Source organism: Rousettus aegyptiacus, unplaced genomic scaffold (genome assembly GCF_014176215.1).
Source record: "Rousettus aegyptiacus isolate mRouAeg1 unplaced genomic scaffold, mRouAeg1.p scaffold_m13_p_18, whole genome shotgun sequence".
In the NCBI taxonomy this organism is placed as follows: domain Eukaryota; kingdom Metazoa; phylum Chordata; class Mammalia; order Chiroptera; family Pteropodidae; genus Rousettus; species Rousettus aegyptiacus.
The window spans coordinates 14,495,073-14,518,906 of NW_023416293.1; the positions used below are offsets into that span (position 1 = coordinate 14,495,073).

The 23,834-nt window shown below is 69.3% G+C and overlaps 2 protein-coding genes, 1 long non-coding RNA gene and 1 pseudogene across 5 annotated transcripts in view; 2 read left to right on the forward strand and 2 right to left on the reverse strand.

Annotated features, from left to right (window-relative positions):
• LOC107513655 overlaps positions 1-1,427 on the forward strand; it is a 9,140-nt gene extending 7,713 nt beyond the window's left edge. For both annotated transcript variants that reach the window (XR_001597601.2, XR_001597602.2), the window contains exon 4: positions 1,201-1,427. This is a non-coding gene — a long non-coding RNA (uncharacterized LOC107513655). The remainder of the gene's footprint in view (positions 1-1,200) is intronic.
• The window catches only part of LAD1 (ladinin 1), a 12,195-nt gene extending 5,788 nt beyond the window's left edge, over positions 1-6,407 (reverse strand). Inside the window, exons 1-4 of one of the 2 annotated variants that reach the window (XM_016150584.2) lie at positions 6,241-6,407; positions 3,190-3,324; positions 1,481-2,144; positions 901-1,005 (exon numbers count right to left, since the gene is read on the reverse strand). In XM_016150584.2, the coding sequence (XP_016006070.2) occupies positions 901-1,005; positions 1,481-2,144; positions 3,190-3,324; positions 6,241-6,278 (942 nt within the window). In that variant the 5' untranslated portion in view covers positions 6,279-6,407. Of the gene's footprint in view, positions 1-900; positions 1,006-1,480; positions 2,145-3,189; positions 3,325-4,941; positions 5,239-6,240 lie in introns of those variants that run through there. The other variant, XM_036235513.1, reaches the window with a different exon arrangement.
• LOC107513653 lies at positions 5,656-10,548 on the forward strand (annotated as a pseudogene).
• Positions 10,549-12,470: 1,922 nt separating this feature from the next.
• On the reverse strand, positions 12,471-17,197 carry TNNI1 (troponin I1, slow skeletal type). Its single transcript, XM_016150592.2, has 8 exons — positions 17,176-17,197; positions 16,620-16,623; positions 16,012-16,053; positions 15,356-15,487; positions 14,702-14,791; positions 13,902-14,078; positions 13,351-13,460; positions 12,471-12,569 (listed from the first exon to the last, which is right to left on the reverse strand). The coding sequence occupies exons 1-7, from the start codon at positions 17,184-17,186 to the stop codon at positions 13,353-13,355; spliced, it is 564 nt and encodes a 187-aa protein (XP_016006078.1). The 5' UTR covers positions 17,187-17,197; the 3' UTR covers positions 12,471-12,569; positions 13,351-13,352.
• Positions 17,198-23,834: the final 6,637 nt, after the last annotated feature.

A 23,834-nucleotide genomic window follows, 5' to 3' on the forward strand; every position in this document is an offset into this window, starting at 1 on the left:
CCCTACCAGCATCCCTACCAGCATCCCTGCCAGCATCCCTATCAGCATCCCTACCAGCATCCCAGCCAGCATCCCTGTCAGCATCCCTGCCAGCATCCCTGCCAGCACCCTGCCAGCATCCCTGCCAGCATCCCTGCCAGCATCCCTATCAGCATCCCTACCAGCATCCCTATCAGCATCCCTGCCAGCATCCCTATCAGCATCCCTACCAGCATCCCTATCAGCATCCCTACCAGCATCCCAGCCAGCATCCCTGCCAGCACCCTGCCAGCAGCCCTGCCAGCATCCCAGCCAGCATCCCTGCCAGCATCCCTGTCAGCATCCCTGCCAGCATCCCTGCCAGCATCCCTATCAGCATCCCTGCCAGCATCCCAGCCAGCATCCCTGTCAGCATCCCTGCCAGCATCCCTGCCAGCATCCCTATCAGCATCCCTGCCAGCATCCCAGCCAGCATCCCTGTCAGCATCCCTGCCAGCATCCCTGCCAGCATCCCTGCCAGCATCCCTGCCAGCATCCCTATCAGCATCCCTGCCAGCATCCCTGCCAGCATCCCTATCAGCATCCCTACCAGCATCCCTGCCAGCATCCCTGCCAGCATCCCTATCAGCATCCCTGTTAGCATCCCTGTCAGCATCCCGGCATGTGCCTTCTTTCTGCACCTCCGGCTTCTTCCACCAGGTGGGGCTGCTCGTGTGTGTCCGCATCTGCTTTTCAGGTCACTAACCTGCCGTCCTCATGTAACCCAGTCAGCTTCCTCTGCTCTTGACTGCCTTGGAAATCCAAGCCCTCCTCTATGCAGAAAGCCTTACTGGTAACTGTCCCAAGGCTCTATGCTGTGACAGACACTGGTTCCCTTGGCTTGTCCTCCCCTGAATGGGCCAAGAGTGCCTGGACGCTCACCCGGAAAGAGATGGTCCTGGGGCTGGAGCGCTGGAGGGAGCTGCTGTAGGTGGTCCGGGTGGGCGAGAACGTGTCCGCCTCTTCCTCCTTGCTGGGAATTTTCACCTGGATGGACAGGGCAATGTCACGCAGGTGTTCTGGGTATCCCCCTGAGCCCCAGCTGCCATGGGGACCCCAGGTGGCCTGGCCCGTCCCAGGAGCTGCAGAAGGAAGCAAGGAGTAAGGCAGTCCTGGGCCTTCCTCTGCCACCTGCCCGTCTGCCTCTGCTGTGTGGATGTGGACAAGGCCCTGTATTGCCAGGTGGAGCTTCCAGCAGGACAGACTCTTCCCCAGAGACTGCTGGGGCCCCGAAGTTCAGACCCTGGACGAGGAGATCCCCCCGTCACAGCTGATGACCCTTTCAGCGGCCTGCAGCCCACCCCTGCCTCGGTACCCCTATTCTAACAGTGGCCAGATGCAGGTAGGGAGAGAAGACACAGACAAAATCAGCCGGAGCTGAGAGGACAGGACACAGCGAGGGAGCCAGAGTGGGGTTCGGGGGGGCCCGGGTGGGGTTTGGGGGGGCGGGAGCACCGCCAACCTGGAGTGTGATGGGCGGGAGGTGGGACGCCCTGGTCGGAGGGTCGGATGCCCCAGGTTCTGCCGACGATGGGGGGGTCTTCTCAGGGAGGTCCCTCGCTCTCTGCTCGGAGCTGGTGCACGGGCGTCCCCCCGCGGCGGGCTGTTCCCGGGCCGGGGGCTCCTCCGAGGGGGCGGCCTTCCTCGGGACCAGCTTTGTCTCTGATCTCAGCGACTTCTCGAAGACCGACGCCTTCTCCGACACCAGTCTCCTCTCAGCGGCTGACGGCTTGGCTGGGGCCGGTGGCTTCTCCGGGACAGGGGGCTCGGAGGCTGCGGGCTTCCCCGAGACGCCCTTCAGCCCGCCGCCCGGCTCCCTGGCCGCCACGCTCTCCTCCTCCCTGGCCCAGGGGCCCCGCTGCTCGCGGCTCAGCCTGCGGCGAGGCGGTGCCTCGACCTCCCTCTTGGGCACGAGGGGCTGCTGCTGGACCTGCACAGGCCCTGGGCTGTCCCCTCCTCCTCCTGCCTCCAGCTGCCCCCGGGCAGGGGTCTGCGCATCCTCCACTGCCCGCCGCCTCTGCCTCCGCTCCTGCCGGGTCCTGGCGACGGCCTGGACGCCCTCGCTGCCATCTCCGGGGGCCGGCGGTGGTGACTCGGGCCCCTCCGCCTCCTCTACACTTGGCAGTCTGAGCCGGAAGACGGGACAGGGGGTGGGAGACAGAATCAGAGGGTATCGAGGGGCTGAGACCCAATGTGGATGCCTCCAGGGAGGAGAGAGGAAGCAGAGCCCTGCCCCCTCACTTAAAGAAGGGTCACTTCCATCTGCTCTGCACGTCGGGCTTCCAAGTGTCATCTGAACAAAGCACGCCGTGCTTTTCTGAGCAGTTTGCGAACCCCGTGAGGCCCAGGCGTCCCACGCTCAGACGCAGTCAACAGACCGGGGCGGAGACGCCTTTACCCGTGCAGCCCGTGCTGGGCACCTGCGGTCTGAAGGCGTAAACGCGTCCCCGCCCTTGGAGCCAAGATCAAGGCCAGAGATACTCCAAGGTTTGTCAAGGTCACACAGCCAACCAGCAGCGGAGCTGGGGGACCTGGGGCCTCGGAGGCACCACCACACTCCTGCCTGTCATGTGTCACGGCCACGGGCCCCTGCACTGCCTTCTCTGGGGACCCGAGGGGACGAGGGCGGCCTGAGAGGACAGGCCAACGCCGCAGTGCTGGCCTCCAGCAGAAAGAGGGTCTTTCCGTGTCGGCACCCTGCGGCCCCCGGATGTGGGAGAGGCCACTGTCTCAGCCTCGGCTTCCCGATGCGCGAGCTGGGCTTGTCGGGAGGTGACGCGTGCCCCGTGCACGCACCAGCCCAGCCATCCTGGCTCACAGGGGACATCGCGGGCCCTACTCTCCCGAACCCAGGGGTCGGGCTGGCCACCACATCCCTCCGGGGGAAGTGGCCATGCGGGATCGGAGTTTGAGGGAGGCCACCTGGTCCCGAGGGCAAGGTGGGGCCTCGGAGCCCGACAGACGGATGGAAACGCCGGCCCTGCCACGTGGGCACGTGGGCTCAGCACGCGGCCTGCGCCTGCACCCGCCACGGCACGAGGCAGGGGTCGCGGGGGACCCTGACGCCCCTGCTCGGCCCTCGGCCTCAGGCCCCGGGCAGGCCAGCTGCCATGCTTGCTCCGTCGCCCGGGAAGGGGACGGGGCGCCCACCCGCCCACCCTGCCCGCGCACCTGTCTGCGGCCGGCCGGCCCCCACTGGGGCTGGGCCGCGGGGCCTCGTCCGCCCCGGAGCTGAGGCTCCGCTGTCGCCTCCGGCGCTCACGCTCCTGCTCCTCCTCGTCCTCCAGGGTCCGCTGCCTGGCCAGGCTGGGGGACAGAAGGGGTCAGTGCCGGCCAGCCGCCTGCGGCGCCCTCTGCGGCGGCTCCGGCCTCGGTGCACGCCCCGTGCGGGGTGTGTGGGGCGGCAGGAAAGGCCGAGCGAAAGGCCTCGTCGGGGGGCGTGCGGACTCGGAGCGGGCGGTGCGGTGCGTCCCTGAGCTTGCCTGACTCTCTCTTACTGTGTCTACCAGAAAATTTTTGAATTACATGAGATGTCTATCGGTAGCTGTTAAATTTCTGCTAAAACTGCAGGATTTGGGGTACAGAGCTGCTCGGGGCTGGGGTGCTGGCATCAGAGCCAGACGCCCCGTGGGCAGGGCTGCCCTGACTGTGGGGGGCGAACAGCGCCCAGCCTCCCCCACTGGACGCCAGCAGACCCCGCCAGGAGCAGCGGCCAGAAATGTCCTCCTGATGTGGGCTCCTTCCAAGCATCTGGGGAGCCACCGCACAGCTGTGCCCAGAGAGCGACACCGTGGGGTGCTGTTTGTCTCTCGAAGAACCGAAGGGGGCGGCGGGTCGCCCATCCCTCCACATGGGGTCGCCCGTCCCTCTGCAGCCATGGTGGGTTGCACCCCTCAGCCACTCTGGGTAAAGGACAGGAAGGCGTGAAGGCTGCCCCAGAGTGAGTGGAAGCCTGGGCTCCGGAAGCAGGCCACCCACTCCCACTGGCCCTGTGACCTTGGGCCAGTCTGCGGCTCCTGAGGGGGCAGGTCTCAGGCTCCCCTTCCACCCAAGAGGGGGTCACCCGGTGGTCGGTGGTTGGTGGTCATTGCGGCCCCTTCCAGCCCTGACGGTCTGGAGAGAGGTCTAGGGAGGTGTCGGGGTGCAGACCAGAGGGCAGCCCCAGGAGGGGAGGGCTGCGAGGCTCAGGCCAGGAAATGATTAACACGGCTGCTCAGCGGGGTGTCCTCGGATCCACCCCCACCCCCTGCAGACAGGCTGGGCCGGCCCTGCGGCCCCGCCCAGGGGAAAGGACAGGCTGCTCACAGGGCAGCCAGGCCCGGGGCATCTGAGTCTCCGCGCACACCAAGGAGGGCTGCCCGGGGTCCTCGGCCCCCCACCGGGGCCTGGCTGGGGGCACGCTGGCCACAAGCCCCTGGACGCCCTCCCCTCTGCGGGCGGCGGTGACTCACAGCCCTCTCTCTCCCTCTGCCGAGGCCTGTTCCCTGCGAGCCCAGCCGAGCAGGAGCAGCGCCCTCTGCTCCGGGCGCCTCGGCAGCTGGCAGCAGTGTCGGCCAAGCCTGGGGCCCTGTGGGGTTAGGACAGGTCCCCCAGCGCCCTCTGGACAGCAGTGGGAACTCGGCCCCACCCCTGCTGCCCCCGGAGACCGCGTCCACCTGAGCAGAGGGCAAGCTAAGACCAGACCCTGCTCCCACCTTAAAGGCGCAGCGCCCAGCTGCCCGCCCCGCCCACACAGGCCCAGGCACGCTCGGGACTCAAAACCACACGTCCCACCAGACGCGCTGGGGAGCGGGGGCTGCTCCCCATCTCCGCCCCGAGGCTCCGCACCCAGGCTGTCGGTGAACACCCCGGCCTCTCAGCTCGGGCGCCCAAGACCCACACTGAGCGGCGGAGAACCTACGGCTCACACGGGCCTCCGCTCACCTCGCCGGCCGCTCGCGGCCCGCGCACACGGGTAAGCAAGGGCCCTTGCGCAGAGATGCGGTCGTGCAGAGATGCGGGCAGAAGCCCGAAGCCACGCCCACATCCGCCCCCGGCACACTGACCCACATGCAGAGTCCAAGGCCGTGACTCCCTGCCCCACCCTGAGCACATACCTTCCCCCGGGTGTGTCCAACCCCTGGCCGCCCGGCTCCTTCCCCAGAGCACTGGGTGCCCCCATTCTTGGAGCCTATCTTCCGGGTAGACCCCATGGGCCTCTCCACTTGGGGCTTACCAGCCAGCTGTGCCTTAGAGCACTGTGAGGGGGACCCCAGCCCTGAGGACGAGCTGCTGGGTGGGGGTGAGCTGAGACCCCAGAGAAGCTCTGGACACCTCTCCCCCAAAGGAGGGGAAGAGAGCCTGGGACAGCTGAGTGGGCAAGGTCTGAAGAGCAGCACCTGCGGAGACAGCCCCCCGCTCAGGGCACAGAGGGCTGCGACACCCCAGGGTCCGCCTGGCAGAGGCCGAGAGGCCAGTTTCTACCCGGCCAGAGCCTGTGGGTCGCAGGGCGTGGAGCTGGCTCCGAGCTCCGCGGGCCTCTCTCTTCAGGGGCGAGAAGGTGTGCGGGCAGAGGACAGTGGGGTGACGATGCTCGTGGAAGCATTTCCGGGGCATGCAGCGCGGCTTCGCGAGGGGCGCTGCCTCCAGGACGAACCCCGCCCCCCCAGCCCTGACGGGAGGCCCAGCAGGCGAGGACAAGACACCCACTTTCCTGGCCCTTTGAGGGTCCAGGTCACAAACGAATACTGGGGTGCGGAGGGGGACGGGAGCTATCTCCAGCGGGCCAGGCCCGGACACCACCCCAGTGCCCAGCGCTGTGCTCCATCTGGGCCTCATCGCGGGAGGGGCTCTTTCCCCCCACACCCAGTCCTGTCCGACACCCTCCCAGCTGGGAAGGGTCCCACCCCTGCTTGCCAGGAGGGGCTGAGGGACACCTCCCTGGGGCCCACTGGACAGCTCTGACCCCTCCTGAACCCTGAGAACAGGGTCATGGGGTGGGGGGCTCTCCAGGCCCGGGAGCAGCCCTGCCCGGCACCCTGTGCATGACCTCCAGCCCCAAGGGGCAGAAAGGAAGCTGTGAGGGGTCAGCACACACCCTCTGTCCCATGGGGTTCCCCAGTGTCGCCCCAATGCTGTCCCCAGAGGAGCAGCAAGACCAGGCTCCCCCCCTTAGAGCCAGACTGTCAGGTAGAAGACCCAAAGGTGCCCGCTGCCCCCCGCACCCCCACGCCGCGGGCTCACCTGGACAGCGCGGACCAGTCCTTCCTGCCGCCGGACATGCTGCCGGGGCCGCGAGCTCTGCGGGGCCGTCTCACCTGTGTGCCCCTCCCCCGCCGCCGGCCCAGGTAGGTCACCTGGCGCTTATATCCGCCGCCCGCCCCGCGCCGCGCGCTGATTTGCGGCCGGGAGCGGCCTCGGAGGGGTGGGCTCCCGGACCTTCGCCCCGGTCCCCGCCCCGGTCCCCGCCCCAGCCCCAGACAGACTGCCGCGCGGACCGCCGCACGGACGCCCGGTGGCGCGGGGCTGGTCGGCGAGCGGCCGGGGGCGAGGGCGCCGGCTTCCTGCTCAGAACCAGTCGGACCAGCTTCGCGCTGGGCGCCACCTCGCGCAGGCGTTGCGGCCCGGCCCGGGGTGCCCGCGCAGGGGGTGGGACCCGCGGATCGGGGTCAGGCTGAGCTCACTGCCAGGAACCGACTGCGCCCGAGAAACAGAGAGCAGGAAGTCGGGCGGCAACGGAGCGCAGGTACCGCGGTCTGGGGTGCAGGGTGCGCCCCGCCGCCCCGCGCGGGCTGAAGTGGGCGGGGCGGCCCCTCCCCGAGAGCGAGCCTCGGCGGCGCTTCTGCCCGCGATCGCAGGCCGCGGCGCCGAACCCCGGGCGGCAGAGGCCCGGCTCCCACTCTGGCGCTGGACTTTGGGCGGAGCGGCAGAGTGTGGGACAGCGCGGAGGAGGCCCTGCTTGTCCTGGAAGGCAGGGGGACGTGGGTAACAGGGACTGGAACCCGGCGACCTGAGGCAGCCCACCTGGCTCCCTTCGCCTGCCACCTGAGCTGGTGGGCGCAGGTGCTTCCTGCACAGGAGCCAGCGCCAGGCGGGCTGAGCGTGGGGAAGTTAATATCCCGGAGCTGCAGGCAGCTCCCGCCTGGACAGGAGCGAGGTGCGGGCCCAGGCGCCCCACAGACCCCGGGGAGCCAGGCGGGAGCTCCGTCTGCCGGGCCTTGCTCCCAGCCGGGCCTCCCTCCCACCCTGATCCTGGGCGGGTGGCCTCATGGTGCCCCCTGGGGAACGGCAAGCCAGTGCCGAGCAAAAGCCCCAAACACACACATGGCCGGCTGGAAGTGCCAAGTCCTTCCCCAAAAGCCCCCTCCTCCAGGGAGCCTTCCTTCTTGGCAGAGGAGGGGATGAGTAAGCTTCCTGGGACTGGGGGCCTGGAGCCCTGGCTTTGAGCTGATTCTGCCATTCGTGGACCATGTGACTTGGGGACAAATCCCGTTTTCTCATCTGTGTCATGGAAAATAAGACCTCACCCTGCTTCCTTCCAGGCTGCGGGGATCAAGCAACTTATCGTCACGCGTTGGTGACACCAGGCCAGCAGCGCGGGAGGTGACAAGGCCCCGGAGAGCTCCGGGCAGAGGCCGAGGCAGGGCCGTGAGCCACGCAGCCTTTCCAGGAAAGAGAAGGAGGGAACAGCAGAGCCTGTGTCCCCGGAGCCTCCGGTCCAGGGCCGGACACCCTCGGAGCCTGCTGCCCCCCGGGGGCCTGGGGGACGCTCCCCGCAAGGTGTCAGCAACAGCACCTCAACCTAGGAAGAAAAACACTCCCACTGTTTGAAGCTTGGCCCTTCCAGGGACCCTCCATGGAGCCAGGGGACAGTCAGTCAGGTACCTAAAAGTCCAAAATTTGACACCCTCTCCATGGATACAAAAGCCGAAGGACGCAGGCGGCTGGGTGCCGACAGCTCCGAGGGTGGGAGAGGAGTAAGTCACGTGAGGCACGTGTTCCTGCGAACATCGCCGCACACTTCTGCGCCGGGCACTGCGCTCGGTGCTGTCACCAGCGGTGGCTTCCCGGGGCTGCTGCAACCAAGCGCCCCCGACGAGCAGTGCCGTTTACAGCAGCAAACTTCTGGAAACCACCCAGACGTCTCTCAACAGGGAAACGGGTGCGTAAGCTGCGGTATTTTCATTGCTTTGGCATCTCACAGCCCAGAAAATGAGCCGCACTTCAACGTATCCGCAGGGATGAGTTTATCGACCTTAAATTAACCTCGAACGAACGAGCAGGGAGCAGCAGAAGGCGCGCACGTTTGTCAGGGGTGCCCAAAGGTGGGGCGGCGGTGCGCAGACAGGCCAGGGGGCGAGGCCCGCGGTGCCGCCGGTGCCCCCTTTGCGGAGAAGCAGGGTTGGGACGGAGGCGAGGGGTCCACGGGGGCCTCCAAAGTCCAGGCAACACCCTCGTCCTTGAAACGTGGGGGAGTTCGCTTTGTAATTCTGTCAGCTGACCGGGGGTGTGCTCTGTCACTCCCCCCGGGGAGAGGCCAGGAGCCGGCGTCTCACTCGGGAAGTCCCTGGTCAAGGCCAGGGGTTTCCGAGACTTCCCAGCCGTCAGCAGGAAGGGGTCACCTCTCCCCGAGCAGATGGGCAGACGTCAGGCTCTGGAATTCCCCTCCGCCAGCCCCTGGGGGTGTCCAGGGGGCTCCCCAGCCCCAAGCCAGACGGGCTGGGAGTCACACCGACATGCGGGCTCCATTCCCACTGCCAGGCGACAAGACCTGCCCCCGAAAGCACCCAGGGCAGAGGTTCCCGGGCTCTTGGTTTTCACAGACTAAGAATCTGTTTTTAAGGGGCACGCCCAGACGGCGCCGCCACCGCCCCGTCCGGTGAAGCAAGGACGTTAAAACGCACCTGCTGCCCACTGTCCTCCCGCCCACACTGAAGGGCGTTTTAGTAGCAGAAGACTGAAGTTCAGGCGGGCCCACATGCAGGACGCGGGGGCCCCCTTCGCGGAGAGCCGAGCACAGGGCCCCCACCGCTGACAGCTGGGGCGCCGAGAGCCGATCGGGCGTTGCCAGTCACGGCAGGCAGCCAGCAGCCTGCACCCCGGTCCCCGCACCCCGCTCCCCGCTTCAGGTGAGCAGCCACCAGTGGGCACAGGCACCCCTCCGCCGGGACTCAGGGCTCGGGACACCTGCCCTGGCCCCCGGGTAAAGCCACACTTCTTTCCCGAACCCTGAGCAAAGGGCCAGGTCACCCAGTGTTGGCGCTGGGGCCAGGTGGGTGCCGAGCCGGGGCTAGAGGCGCCCCGCCTGCTCGCGGCCCAGGCCTCTGCCCACACCCAGCGTCCCCAGTGGACTGGGGGTCCAGGGACCTGCGTTTCCACCACACTTAGCGCTGTGACCTTGAGCAAGTCACTGTCCGTCTCTGGGCCTCTAGGGGCAGCCTGCAGTGCTCTGTGCCAGGGGTCAGGGAGCTCAGCTGCTCAGCGCTGGCCTCAGGGGACCCGCAGGCCAGCTTGGGGGTGTGTCCTGGAGTGGGAGGATGTCCTCACCCTCCAGAGAAGGGCCTGGGCCACTAGCCTGGGGGCTTGTCCAGGAGAGACCCCTGCTGCAGTCTGGGGAGGAGGCTGCCTCCCCGCGACCTGTCCTGAGCTTCCGCAGCCGGTCACCCGGCTGGAACACAGCTGCCCCCCTGCCCTGCCCCGGCTGCACAGCCCTTGGGGAGTGTGACTCCCTTCGCGGGGGGCCATCAAGCTAATGTTTAACTGGCTCCCTCCTCACAGGGCGCGTGAAACACCCTGGCTTAGCTCCGCCCGCCCGTGGAGGGAGGGGCCTCGTGCGGTGCGGAGCCCAGGCTGGCCTCCTGAGGGCCCGGCAGGCGGAGACGGTGGCAGGTGGCAATCTGCCCTGGTTCCTACCAAGGAGCAGCAGGCCCAGCCCGCTGCTGTGTGTCAGGTTGCCACAGACCTCCCCCCCAAGAAGCCCCCAAGTCCAACTGTGGGCCCACCGCCATTTGGATGTCATTTGCTCTGTGGGAGCTTTGGGAACTCCCCGCGTGGCTGGGGGCCCTGCACCCCCAGCCGAGTCCCTCTGGAGAGTGGCCGGTTGGGCTCTGCTGAGGCCAGACTGATCCCAAAAAGGGCGCCCGGGGCCAGGCTGACCGGCTGACCGGGGCCAGGCTGACCGCGGCTCCATCCGCCCTGCAGAGGCAGGAGCCGCCGCGGCCGACGCCTCCTTGTGTGAATCTGGGATGAGCTGCCTGCTCCTTAGGCTTCGCGACAGCAGAGTGTTGTAAAACATACAGCGTCGGATTTGTCACTACTGATTTAAGGACTCGGAGTGTGGACGCTGACGGACTGCCCGGCCGTGGCCCCCCCCGTTCCCTGGCCGTGTGACCGTGGGAGGTGCTGATCTCTCTGTGCCCTGGTTTACCCATCTGTGAAGTGGTCCTCCCTTCCCGAGAGGGTGACGTGAGGACTAACTGAGTAAATTAGCCGTGCAGAGCGGCGCCCGGGGCCTGGCCCGGGTACCATCACTTGCTGGAGGCCCAGCTCTCAGCTCTGCTCTCCCGCGTCCGGTCTGGGACCCGCCGGCCCTCCATGCTGAGAGGGGGCTGGAGGTGACTCTCCAGACACCACGCCACCCCCAGGCCCTGTCCATGCTTCAGGAGAAGTCCCGGCCCCTCTCCCAGCTGGCTCTCCCGCAAGGAACCCTCCCCTCCTGGTCTAGGGCTGGGGGTGTCTGACCCTGACCCTGACCCTGACCCTGCCCTTGCAGGGTCCGTCCCCACAGGAGATGGGCCCGTCCACCCCTGCAGGAAGCAGGCGGGGTCGGTGCCCTCCAGGCCTGCAACATGCCGTGGCCCTCCCCCTGGGCCCTGGCCTCGGGCATGTGCTCCCGCCCCTCCCCCTGGGCCCTGGCCTCGGGCATGTGCTCCCGGCCCAGGGCCTCTGCCCGTAGGCTGAGTCAGGCCTGGGGCTGGCCTGCCGTTGGGGGGCCGGATGGGGACCTCAATCTGCCGGGACGCGGTTACTAGTCGGCTGGCAGAACGGATTTGGCTTTGAGACCTGGGACCCAGCTTTCCGAAGGGCAGAGGGGAGCCCGAGTGGGGGGCCAGGGCAGGCGGGTTCTCATCGTCCGTGGCACGGGGCGTGAGGTCGGTCAGGCCCTCCAGCATGGGGTGCATGCGCATGAGGCCAGCGTGTCTGTGCCGAGGGTTTGGGGCGCCGTGGGGGCTCCGCTCCTTGCACAGGCCCGCCTGCCTTTCTGCCCGGGGAGCTGTCTGTAGCAGGAGCCTCGCCCAGGGTGCTGCCCCCCAACGCCCGCCACACCATTGCTTGTCCCCCACCGGCTGGCCGCTCAGCAGCCCTGGGCGCCGGGGCGGCTCCTGCAGGGTGCGGGCCCTGCACTTTGCACCCAGCGCCTGGCACTTATGGCAGACAATACACTGGGAGCAGAGGGCAGGACCAGGGCACACAGCAGGTGGGGGGGGGGGGGGGGAGGCTCCGCTCTTGGAGTCGGAAAGCTGAGGGGCCCAGGTGGGGACCTGCCATGTCCTCCGCGGGCCTAGCTCAGGGGTCCCGAGGGTGCTGCCCTGAGAAGCCCGCTCCACCGTGGCCCCGAGCTCTGCCGTCTGCTCCCCCAGAGCCACTCGGCTCAGCGTGGGCGTTGGGAGGTGCCCGGTCCCCCCACCGCCCCAGCCCGTTGGCGCCCATCACCCTGCTTTGTGTCCATGTCAGTGGGATGGAGAAAGGACCCGGCCTAGAGGACGGACCCCTGCTGCCCCACCCAGGGGAAGGGACCAGTGGGTCCTGGAATGTGAAGGGAAATAACTCCGTCCAGGGTGGAGGCAGGAGGGCCCGGCGGGTGTGGGCGAGGCGGGATGGCGCCCTCTGGTGGCCAGGCGCAGAACTGCGCTCGCCGGCCCCCGCCTGCGCAGGCAGGACCGGGTGGCGGAGGGAAGTGCCCTCACCTCTCTGCCGGGAGCATCTGGCAGCTCCAGGGCCAGGGGCCCCAGACGAACGGGACTAGCAGGGGGCTCGGAGAGGAGAGGGCCATCCGATGGCTGGAGCCGTGGGGGCTGGGGCTCCCCCCAGGTCAGGGCTGGGGTGGGCTGTGCATTGGTGCTGAGGGTGTGCTGTGGAGGTCACCGGTCACCGAGGCGGGACGGAGGGCTCCCAGGGGCACCTGAGGCGCTGCTGGTTCCTGAGCTGCCGTGGCCCGGAGCTCCCGCCTGGGGCCCGCACGGCCCTGTCTTCACGGACACCCGTCTAGCTCCCGCCTGGGGCCCGCACGGCCCTGTCTTCACGGACACCCGTCTCCCCGTCTCCCCCGTCCCCAACACTCGCCACCGGAGCCACGGACATGGCCAGACACTGCGGTTTTAATGAAGGCCGCTCTGCACGTCACAGCAGCCTCGAGGGAGGAGGCAGGGGCGATGTGGCTGTGAACCCCCCGCTCCGGCTCCGGGGGGGAGGCACTCAGGCTGGAGGCAGAGGCGGGGCAGGGCGGGGCTGGGGGTGCAGAGAGGTGCAGGGGCCGGAGCACGCAGGGGCCCGGAGCCAGCGCGGCGAGCGGCCTGCGGGGACAGAGAGGCGGCAGCCGTCAGTCCCGCTGACCGTGTGCCCTTGGCGGGGCCCTGGCTTCCCCGGGCGCAGGCAGCCCCTGGACTTCTCAGCCCACAGGGGCGCCCAGGAGGCCTGGGCCCCAGCTGGCCTCCTCCACACGGCCCTCCCTCCCGCCCGCTCAGCTCCCACCTCGGCTTCGTGGCCTCGTGACCTGGCCTGTCACGCCCCCCTTCCCTCTGGAGAGAGTCCACCCGCAGAGCGCCCGCCCGGGCCCCTGCACACCCCACACTCCCTCAGAGGGCCCGACTCTGCCACTCTGTCCGGTTTCCCCAGCAATGTCCTCGGAGAGGATGCTGGACCCCCAGGGCAGGGCCTGGGGTGCAGGACACTTTGCAGGGCACCCCGGAGGTGTTAAAATAGCTTAAACTTTCAGAAAGTGGGCCCCGGAGGGCCCTCGGGGGTCCCCTAACCCTCACGCTCTTGCATTGGAACCTGGAGGGCGTCTCTCCCCAGAGTTCCCATTCGGTGGGCCCGGGGTGGGGGTGGTGAGCCACCTGCAACCTGGGGTGGTGGCCATGCCGCTGGCCCCAGGGCCACACCCGGACAACCACGGGTCAGCTGACCCGTTACGAACGAGGGGACATCCACAGATGACCCGCCCAACGTCCCAGGCGCCCAGCCAGGGCCGAGCCCACAGGAGTGACCCTCGTCAGCGCCTCCCTGCCCTGCGGCATGCTGCCGGCCACCAGCCTCGTCCGGGGGCCCCGGGAGCAGGGGCCGGTCCGCGGGTACCTCTACTGGGAGGTCGGAGACTTGGCAGCGTCGAACATCTTCTTCCGGCCTTCCATCCCGGACATGGCCTCCACGTTCTTCCTCCAGTCGCCCACCTCCACGGGCCGCTCCTGGGGGCAGGCCACACGCAGGTCAGAGACCGGCCCGGCCCTCGCCATGGGAGGCTTGGCGGGCGGGAGGGCGTTGCGTGGGTCGGGGGTGCTGCGCGCTCGCCCGGCTCCGAGCGACCTGCGGCTGGGCGGGGGGCTGAGCTCAGCCCCGCGCTTGTCCATGCCCGTGTGTGGTGACAGTGCCGGCCTGCTGTCCGCGTGACGGAGGGCGCTGTCCCCGGCCCCCTCCCCCCACGCCCTCCTCGCAGCGGGGTTTGGCTCCTTGGTCTGGCTTTCTTTGCGACTGGGAGCGGCCGAGGGAAGAAAGCTGGTGTCCTTCCTCCCAGAACAATGATCAGACTCCAGCGCAGGCCTCCCCGGGGATTCTAGAGCCTTCTAGAGGGCCGGGCGGGGCGGCAGGCGGGGCTGGGGGGCGGGGAGTGGGTGCTGCGGGTGGCCCACCTTCTCCGAGTCCTCCTTCTTCACGGACTTCAGGTTGGCCCGCAGGTCCATGGACACCTTGTGCTTGGAGCCCAGCAGCGCACGCAGCATGGCGTCCGCTGAGACGCGCACCCGGCGCAGGGGTGGCCGCTTGAACTTGCCGCGGAGGTCCAGCACCTTCAGCTTCAGGTCCTTGATCTGCGGGGGACGAGGGGGCAGCGAGGGCTCGCTGTGGGCCACCCTTCTTGGGGACCTCGGGCATGGCCTCCGGCCGGCAGGCCCACACCACGCGGCAGGAGCTGCCGCTGACGGGCGAGCGGGCCAGGTGGTTGCGCACAGCCCACGGCCTCGGGGGCCGTGGCCACGAACAGCCGGGCGCCCCTGGAGCTCGGCGCACGCAGGCGGCCTCAGGGGCCAGCTCTGCCCGTTCCCTCGGCCCCACGGGGTGGGGGAACCCCAGGTCCCGAGCCCTGTGGAATTTGCAGGGTGCCCTCTCCGGGGAGGCTCGCGAGCCCACAGACACCATCGCTGACGGGGAGGGGTGGGGGAGGCGCCTCCGGCCCCTCCCTGCCTGGACAGGCCCGTGGTGTAGCTAGCAGGCCAGTGCGTCTGAGTGGCGGGCGCTGAGGGGGTGGCCTCTGCGCCGAGGGCCCCACGCGGCCGGTCCGGGGCGGGGAGTGTGTGCTTCCCCTGTGCTGTCCCCTCTGCCACCTCCAGCCCCGTGGGGCCGGGGTCAGGGGCCCAGCGTGCTCTGCCGAGTGCCCCACCCCCGGACCCTGCAGAAGGAGGGGCCCGGCCCCGCCCCCCGCCCCCAGCCTCACCTCCCTGGTGTTGTGCAGGCACTTGGCCTCGATGTCGTATCTCTCCTCGTCCACCACCTCCACCTTGGCGTGCAGGTCCCGGCACAGGTCCTGGGGGGCAGACGGGCGGGAGGAGACGCCACTCGGCCTCCGGCCTCCCCTTCGGGCCCCGGGCCCCGTCCCCAGCCCCCGACGGGCCCCTTAGCCAGTTCCGGAGTGCGGGCAGCGTCTGCCTTCTCGATGCCCTTGCTCTCTCTAGAAAGTCGTCTCACGGTAAAAGTAACGATGTAAGTCAGTTACAGAAAACTTTGAAAACCGTGTATTAAACACAGTAATAAAATGCGAACGGCGTGTGAGCCTGCCCTGGGGAGCCGTGCGCCCCGCGGAGCCGTGCGCCTCGTGGAGCCGTGTGCCCCGGGGACATGCACCCTGGGGAGCCGTGCGCCCGGGGAGCCGTGGGCCCCGGGGATGCTGGGTGCCCCGCGGAGCCATGGGCCCCGGGGATGCTGGGTGCGTGTCCTGTTCCTCGCTCCTCTGCTGTCACTGGTGTGGGATCTGTCATCAGTGTTTGACACCCTGCCAGACCCCCCGCAGGGGAGGACGAGCTGGGCCAGCTTGGGCTCCGGCCCCCCCACCGCACCCCCATCCCCAGCGCCGCCCCCGCTCAAGCCCCACCTGCAGGGCGCTGAGGGACAGGCCGCGGGTCTGCAGCGAGGGGATGCGCTGGGCCAGGTAGTGGGCCTTCTCGGCCTCCCGCTCCTCCTGCTCCTGGTCCCAGCACTCCTTGGCCTTGGCCAGCATCAGGCTCTGCAGGGAGAGGGGCCGCTGAGCCCGCCCGGCCCCCCCGGGGGACGGCGGACCCCAGGCCGGGCGGCTCCAGCCTCTGCTGGCTCTGCAGCCTGGGCCTCACGCTCGACGGGGCCCAGACAGGGCGCGTGTGAGCAGCGTGGCCGCCCAGTGCGGGCGGTGGCCGTGGCTGCAGGCGGGCCGGGCGAGGGCACACGGGGTGGACATGCTCACTCACAGGCCTCGGGGCTCGCATCTCCCTCCCAGCCTCCTCTTTCCCTGTCTGTCTGTGTCGGGCCACAAAGCCCCAAGAGAGACACTCACATCAAATTAAGCAGGTCCGTCTGCCCCTGGCCTGGCCTCCCGTCCTGCTTCCGGCCACTGCCTCCGCCCACGGACCCTGGCTCTGGGTGACAGCGGGCCCCCCCGGCCTGCTCCCCAGCCCTGCTCTGGCCTGCTCGGCCCTCCCACGACCCACTCGGCACCCGGTCTGCACGGCCTTGGCTCCGCCCGCCACCGCCGTCCCAGGGCCCGTGCCTGCTCACCTTCAGCAGGAGTTTGCGAGAGGCAGTGATCTTGGATTTTCTCTGTGGGTGAGAAGCGGAGGGTCAGGGTCAAGCGGAGGCTGTGGAATAGGCCAGGAGCAGTGCCGGCCGGGGACCCCCTCATCACCCAGCACCCTCGCCTTCGGGCGTCTTAAAAGCTCAGCTTTGTGATTGAGCCATAATTCTGGGGGACGAAGCCCTCACTTCGGATTCTGGCTCTGCTGCGGCTGGACATTGGGACCCTGTGCGAGTCACGTGGCCCCTGTGGGCACCTCCTGACTTGGTTCACAGGGCGGCTGCGGGCGGAGCAGGGCCGTGGGTGTGGGGGTCCTTTGGGAGGCATGAGGGAGGTGTGTGCTCGGGTGGTCTGGGTGGCGCGTCCCAAACCCGGGCTGGACGAGGTCCCAGAGTGGGTGACGGGAACTCAGTGCTCGGCGAGGGTGCAGGGTGACAGCCAGCTCTGCCCCCACCCCAGCCCCGGGGGCCCCTGCCGGTGGCCTTGTACCTCGGACACCCCTTCCCCGGGCCTCCACCCAGGCTCTCGCTCGTCCCCTCGGAGCCGCCCCTCCCCCACCAGTCCGGACAGAGACGCGCCGAAGCCCACCTACCTCGCTTCAGTATCCGACACGGGAGCGTCGGGGCAGGAGAGAAGGCAGAGTGTGAACAATGTGTGTCGCACACGCAGCCGCAGAGCCACGTGGACGAGCTTGGTGGGCGGGTGGGGGGGCGGGGACAGCAGGGCACGGGAAAGAAGCCCGGCATCGGGCAGGCGAGAAGCCCGAGGGCCCCGGCGGAGCAGGATAACAGCCATGGCCCTTTGGGCTGCGGGGGGGCCCTCGCTGGGAGGTGCACCCCGCTGTAAGGGGGGGCGTGGGATCTGCAGTGAGAAGGCCCCGCCCTGCTGCGGGTCACCCCCCGCGGCCTCGTGCGTCCCCGGGCCCGGCGTTAAGTCACGGTCCCATTCCAACAAAGTCTGGAACGGACGGTAAGGTCCTTCCAGGCCTCCTGGGCACGAGGGCTCTGCTCAAAGGCGGGGTGGGTGAGGACACCAGGGACCCAGGCTCTCCGGCCAGTTCGGGGTCCTCCTTCTGGGGCTGGGGGGCCGAGCGGGCGGAGCCTCAGCTCTGAAATCTGCTGCGGGGGACGTGGGTGGGGGCTACTTACACTTCCGGCATGGCGGCAGGGGCAGCACCTGGGGGCACAGAGGGCTCGTGAGCGAGGGCCCCGGCTCCGTGCGGGAGGAGGAAACCAGACAGGCGGCCCGGGGGGGGGCTTGGACACTGCGTGTGTCCCCCGGGGCGCCCCTCGCCCTGCCTGGCTGGTCACGCGGGGGGCTGAGGCTGGCACCCCTGGGTGGGGCTGCGCGGGGGGCAGGCAGGCTGGGTGCCACCCCGCAGTCCGTCCTGCCCCTCTCCAGGCCAGCTCTCCTCTGAAGATCAGGGTCAGCGACGCGGGTTTCTACTCAGCCATTAGCTCTGAGTGTTTTGTTCACACCAAGCACAGCAACGTCGATCACCCAGCGTGGGCGGCACAGCCAGGGGTGTGTAGGAGCCCCGGGCCCTCTGCGAGGACCCCACCATGGGGCAGTGTGAAGCCCCTGACCGGTGCTCCTGGGCCCCTCAACCCCGACAGCTGGGGGCCGGTCCTCGAGGCCGCAGAGGGGGGCGTTCCGAGCCAGACCTGACTCCCCATCTTCCCCGGCCACAGTGGGCCGGGGTGGGCAGCTGGGTGTGCAGGGCAGGACAGGAGCCCTGAGCTGCGTTGCAAAGGGCGGGGGACCAGTGGGGGTGGGGGCAGGGTCAGGAGTCTGGGTTTGGCCGGAGAGCCCGGCTTGGAGCGGGGCGGGGGGACACCGGAGGTCGCCTGTGAGTGGCACCGGCGGCCTCTCTCCTGCCCTGCCGGATGCTCGCCTCCCGCTGTACCCCAGGAGCATCCCCCCGCACCCCCCAAGGGGGCCGGGCCCCCACGCCAAGTGCCCCACCAGAAAGCCTCTGGGCCCCGCCTCTACCCCCTCTGCCAGGAGGGTGCAGCCGGGGGGGGCACGGGGGGTGACCCTGGAGTCTCAGCTGTCACCCCGGGCACAGAGGGAGAGGTGGGCACGAATCCACCACACATTCCCGAGATGCTCGGCTGAAATTAGACTGTACGACCAGCTGTTTATTCTGAGGGCTGATCCTTCAGAGATACCGAGAAAGTCCGGAAAGAGGCCGGCCGGTGCGGAACCACCGCGTCCACACTGCCAGCCCCAGGGCCCCGGTCTCAGCCCGGCCGGCCTCCCGTTCCCATCCCCGGAGGCGCCTCGCTCTTGGTGGGCATGCGGCCATGCTCAGCACTGCCTCAAAGAGGCCCCCCTCACCAGGGAGGGGGCCCCCCAGGGAGGGACCGCCCGGGCCAGCCCAGGCCTGCTGCCAAGCCCCAGGGCCTGCCCCGCTGATGAACGCCAGGCCCGGGGTCCGCAGCCTGTGCTGTGACGCCCACCAGACAGGACCCCTGACAGGTCCCGTGGGAGACAGGCCCCCTGATAAGGAGTCAGGATGTAGATAGCAGCGGAGGAGAGGTCGGAGGCCAGCATTCCAACCCCCCACCAGCGGCCGGCAAGGACGTAGTCAGAGGCCCGCGGCTGGAGGCCGGAGCTGGTATTGACGCAAAGCTGGGCTCATCCGTCCCTGAGGCGCCACGGGGAGAGCGGAGAATTGTCGAGACAGTGGGACTGAGGCCGTGTGCGTGTGTGTGTGTGCGCGCGTGTGTGTGTGCGTGTGTGTGCGCGCGCGCACGTAGGGAAGGAGCTGGCCTCTGAACACCTGAGGGTCAGGGGCACGCATTTCAGGTTGGGCTCGCGTCCTCCCCCTGCACCCCACCCCGACCTTGGGCCCAGTTCAAGGGCATCTTGGCCCTCCTTGGCTGGCCATTTACGGGGCTGCACGCACCACGCCGCATCCTGAGCGCCGAGCAGGAAAGCCTGATCTCAGAGCTGCTGTCCCCAAACCTGGAGCACCCCCCAGTTAGGGACCCCCCAGCCCCACCCCTGCGGCGGAGCCCAGCTCAGAAGCTGCAGGCACCCCCGTGTGTCTGGGCTGCAGCCGCAGAGCCTGCCCCATGGCCTCCTGCCCCCCAGGCAGAGCCGGGAGGCAGGGAGGGGCTGGCAGCCTGCCCTCGCCTGCGCTTGTCCTGCCGTCCGGATGGACGGCGAGCAGGCAGCTCATCCATGCCCTGGAGACCAAGGAGAGGAGGTGGAGGTGGGGGGCCGGCCGGGGCCCAGTCCTCCAGGCCCCCGCGTCCTGCTGGCCGGAGGAGTCTGTCTCCCGCCCGCTGGCGGCCGCCATCCTCCGTCCCACGGCCCGCCAGGCTCTTCCTAAACTTGCACACGCCCCTCCCCCGCCCCGGCCCTGTGATCCCCACGGCTCCCTCTGCCCCGGGTCCCCTCTCCCTCCCGGGACCTGCTGGGGGCCCGGTGTGAGGCCAGAACCCATGAGGCTCTGGCCTGGCTCCAGGAGCGACTTGTTCAAAGTTCTGCTCGTGGCTCTCAGCCTTCGGAGGGCAGGAGAGGCGTCACCCCACGGGACACAACGCCGTGAGGGTGTTTGGGGACCGTCCCACCTGCAGACCCGACGGAATACCCCCTTCCGTCCCACGCCCTCGCCTGCTCCCGCAGCCCCCGCCTAGGGTCTCCGTCGGGCTCGCCCCGCAGCTCGGGTCTGGTCGGCAGACACCCACCTGGGGCGGCGTCCGAGCCGGGCTGGCTGTGTCCTGTGGTCGGCCGCAGACTGTGGGGCCGGCACAGGGGGGCGGCTTTGAAAGCTGCGGCCCGCAGCAACTGGCGGGTAAAAATAGAACAGGCCCGCCGCCCCTCCCGCCACCCCTTCCCCCGCTCCCACCACACACGCCTCCCGACGCAGACCCCCCCCCCCCGGGGGCCGACGCTCGAAGACCCGCGAGCGAGGCTGAGGACACACGAAGCCTGGGCACGCAGAGGCCGCCGACTGAGGAAAGTCGGGGGGACGAAGAGTGGCCCCGACCCGAGGGGCCAGAGCGGGGAGGGGACTGGGCAGGGGGACCAGGCCGAGCAGGGGCCACAGGGAGGCCCGGGGCCAGCAGGGCTGGAGGAGGGGCACATCTCAACGACACTCCATCTCTCACAAGGGAAGGTGGGCATGGGGCCCTCACGGAAGTCGGAGGGTCTGCGGTGGGCGCCGTGCCCTCCCCAGGGGGCTCCCCGCTCTGCCCAGCCTGGGCCCCGTGGGACGGACGCTCCCCCCGCCCTCTCTTGCCTCCAGCCACACACTGCAGGACCCCGGGGGCTGGTGCCACAGGGGCTACACCTGTTTGCGGGATATTTTTAGGACGGTTAGTGAACACATAATACCCACCCTATAGTCAGAGAAAGACAATGCCTGCTATGTTGATCCTGTGGCTATTATCGTCGGCCACCTCGCGGGCCAGGAGCCCAGGGCACGGGGGACACTGACCCAGCCGCCAGAGGTCAGGGGCGCTGCTGGGTCCCCTGCTCGGTGGGGGGGAGAGCTGGGGAACAGGTGACCCGAGGAGACGCCCCGCAGTGCACAGGGAGGGGTACAGGCTCTGCACTGGGGGCGCCCCCGCACTGGAAGGCTGCCGCGGAGAAAGGGCAGGGTCGGGGAAGTCGGGGGGCCGGAAGTCAGGTGCAGGGCTGCGGATGGACCTCGAAGGCTGGTGGCACCGAGGGGCGGCTGGGGACGGAGAGGGAGCTTGGGGGCTGAGGCGAGTCCCCTGCGGGGTGTGGTGTTTGTAAGTCACACGGGAGCTTCCTTACAAAGGCTTCGTATGCACAAAGGACAGAGTGCCTGCCAGGTTGTGCCGCTGTTTGAAAAGGAAGACCCGAGAGCAGAGTCCAAACCGCCCGAACACGCGCCGCGGTGTGACCCGACGAGCGCCCCCCCCTCTGCAGAAACCGCGGGGAGTCACAGCTCCGAGGGTCTTGGGCAATGGCAGAGCGGGGCCGGGGTCCCCGTCCCAGGTCCCGAGTCCCCTCTCAGGGCAGGGAGGGCGGTGTCCGGCCAGAGGAGGGGGGCCCTGTGAGGCCAGCGGGGTGGAGTCGGGGCCGACCCCCACCAGCACCCGGCGGCCCCTGCCGGGCGTTGTCTGGGAAGCGCAGCGCCCGAATTAGCAAGTGGCCAGGCCCAGCGTCTGTCTCCCCGGCCCCCTCCTGCCTCGGGCCTCCCCGCTGCTGGGGCCATGGCCTCAGTGGCCCCTGGCCACGACCCCCTCGGTACCACGCCCGCGCTCCGAAGGCCTCGTTGCTCCAGGGCCAGGTTCCCCGTGGCGGGGCTGGGGGCTGAGGGGCTAGACCAGAAGGACACCCCTCAATTCTCTGCTACAGAGAGCTTCCCACCTCTGCGGCCTGCGGCATTAGAGACACAGCGCAGGACGGGGCCCTGGGCTGCCCCTCTCAGGAGTGCGGCTCTGGAACTTTCGAGAATTGACCCTTCGGAGCCTCCGTGTCTCCCGGGGAGGCAGTCGGGCCTGGGGCGGGCTGCTGTGGGCCGAGACGAGGTCCCGTGAGGCCTGGCACGGGTCTGCACGAAGTGGATGGGCGGTCTGGGGGTCCTCTGCTCAGCAGGCACTGCTGTCGACCCCGTGCACCCCAGAGGAAGGGGGTGCGGAGCAGGTAGCTGCCCGCCCATGGTGCCACAGCGGCGGGCGGCCGAGCAGGGCCCAGCAGTCCTGGGCGTGTGCTCCTGCCCGTCACTGGCCGTCACGACGACCCTGTCCCTGCAGCGGGCACGGCACTCCCGGTGGGAAGGGGCCTAGGCTGGCAGTGGCCTCCCGAGCTCCGGCTGATGCGTCCAGCATTGAAACCGTCAGCGACGCTCTGGGCGAAGGTCCTCTGGAACCTCGCTGCGAGCTGCGGTGCCCCGAGGGGGTCCCGGCGGAGGCCGGGGGCGGGTGAGTTCGGAGCCGGAGGGAGAGAGGGAGGCCCTGGCCTTGGCTCAGTGCGGCCTCACACTCACTCCCTCGAAGCCACCTCCCCGCCCTCCGACCTCTCCCACGCCGCCCACTGCCACTGCCTGACCTGCTGCCGGGCTTCTGCCCAGAGCCATGGCCCCCGACCCCGCCAGCCAGAGCTACGACGGGGAGAAAGGCTGAAGACCCCCCCTCCCACCCCAGCCCCTCCGCGCCGCCAGCTCTCACCCGGGAGCCTGGGGCCAGGCCGGGCCTGGCAGGTCCCTGCAGAACAGGCTGCTGCTCCAGAAATCCCATAATAAGCGGGTGGGGCTGGAGGGACCAGGAGAGGGAGCCAGCAAGGCAGGGGTGGACCCCACTTTACCCGCCCTGGAGACAGGTCCTCTCAGAGCATCAGCGAGGCCGGGACGGAGAAAACAGGCTCCGCGCCAGCTCCGCCACCCCGGCCCCCGGCCCCCCGCCAGCCCCCAGCTCGCCCGAGCCTCCCCCTGCACCGGGCGACCTGCTGCCTCCGAGCCAGACGCCCGGGGTGCCCGCGCCTGCGCCGGGGGGCCCGCAGGCTCCCCGAGCAGCAATGCCGCTCGCTCCCATCTATCCGCAACAACCCGGCCCTTCCTTCCGGCCCGCTGGGAGCCACCTCCTCCCGGAGGCCTTCCCAGACTCCGTTGCGCCTCCTGCCGTGGGACGGTGTCGGTGCCGCTTGCTGGTTCTGGGCGTCGTGCCCCCGTCTTCAGACACAGGGCTCCCCTTTCCCACCGAGACGGTGTCCCGGGGGCGGGGGCGAGCGGCCGGGCTTCTGCTCTCTGCCCCTGAGGACTCGGCGGGGCAGGCCTCTGCTGGCCTGTGGCTTTCAACTTTCTGGGCGCGTCAGCACCCTCGCAGGGCTGGGTAAACCACGGGTTCTGGGCCCCACACCCCGAATTTCTGATTCAGCAGGTCCGGGGTGGAGCCCAGAAATTTGCCTTTGTAAGGAGTTCTCAGGGGACGCTGCTGGCCTGGGACCTGCTTCGAAAAGCGCAGCAGGTGAACCAATTAGCGAAAGGCACACACCCCCCGAGTGAGGGGCCAGGCCTCGCCCTCGGCTGCTCCTCGGCAGGCCCTTGGGTCGGGCACGAGCCCCCCAGCCAAGAGCAGCCCCCGTCTGTCTCCTGCCTTTACCCCGCCCCCAAGCTGCAGACTCGGAGAGCTCCGGGGTCCCCCAGCGCCGTGCACCACGCCCCTCCTCCTGCGCCGGCACCTGACGGAGCCCCCGTGTCCGGGCGTGGACCGTGGCCTGGTGGATGGCCTTGGCCCCCGGGCACGGCCCCTCGCGCCCCCCCCACCCCCGCTCGCTGCCGTCACTCTGTTCCTTCTTCCCATGCTGCAGGAATCGTCTTCTGGTCAGAAAGATGCCGGGGGGTGTCGTCAGGGATAAGACCCCAGGCCGCCCTGGGTCACCCGCTCGCACACGCTGCCCGCTCACCGCGCTCACTCAGGCCTCCGCCAGCCCCCCGCAGCAGCCCCCTGACCCACCCCGGCCCCGATCCCTGCGAGCCAGAGGGCCGCCCCGTCCCCTCCCAGGCCCGCCAGCCCCCGGTCCCGCCCTGCACCTGCCCTGGACCCCCCGGCCCGCTCCCCGTCCCTGCTCCGGGCACCGCGTTCTGCCAGCCCCGTCGCAGCCTCCCCGGGATCCCCGCCGCCTAACCCCCCCTCCTGAAACGGGGACACCGTCATGTCACCTCCCCGCGTCCCCATCGGTGACCTCGGGGCGACATGCAAACCCCACGCTCGGGCCACATGTGGGTCCCTCGCAGCTGCCCCGGGCTCTGCACTCCCTGAGGTCAGCAGCACGGAACCCCTCCTTCTCAGACGCCCTCTCTCCCGGCCCCCCAGTCTCAGCGGAG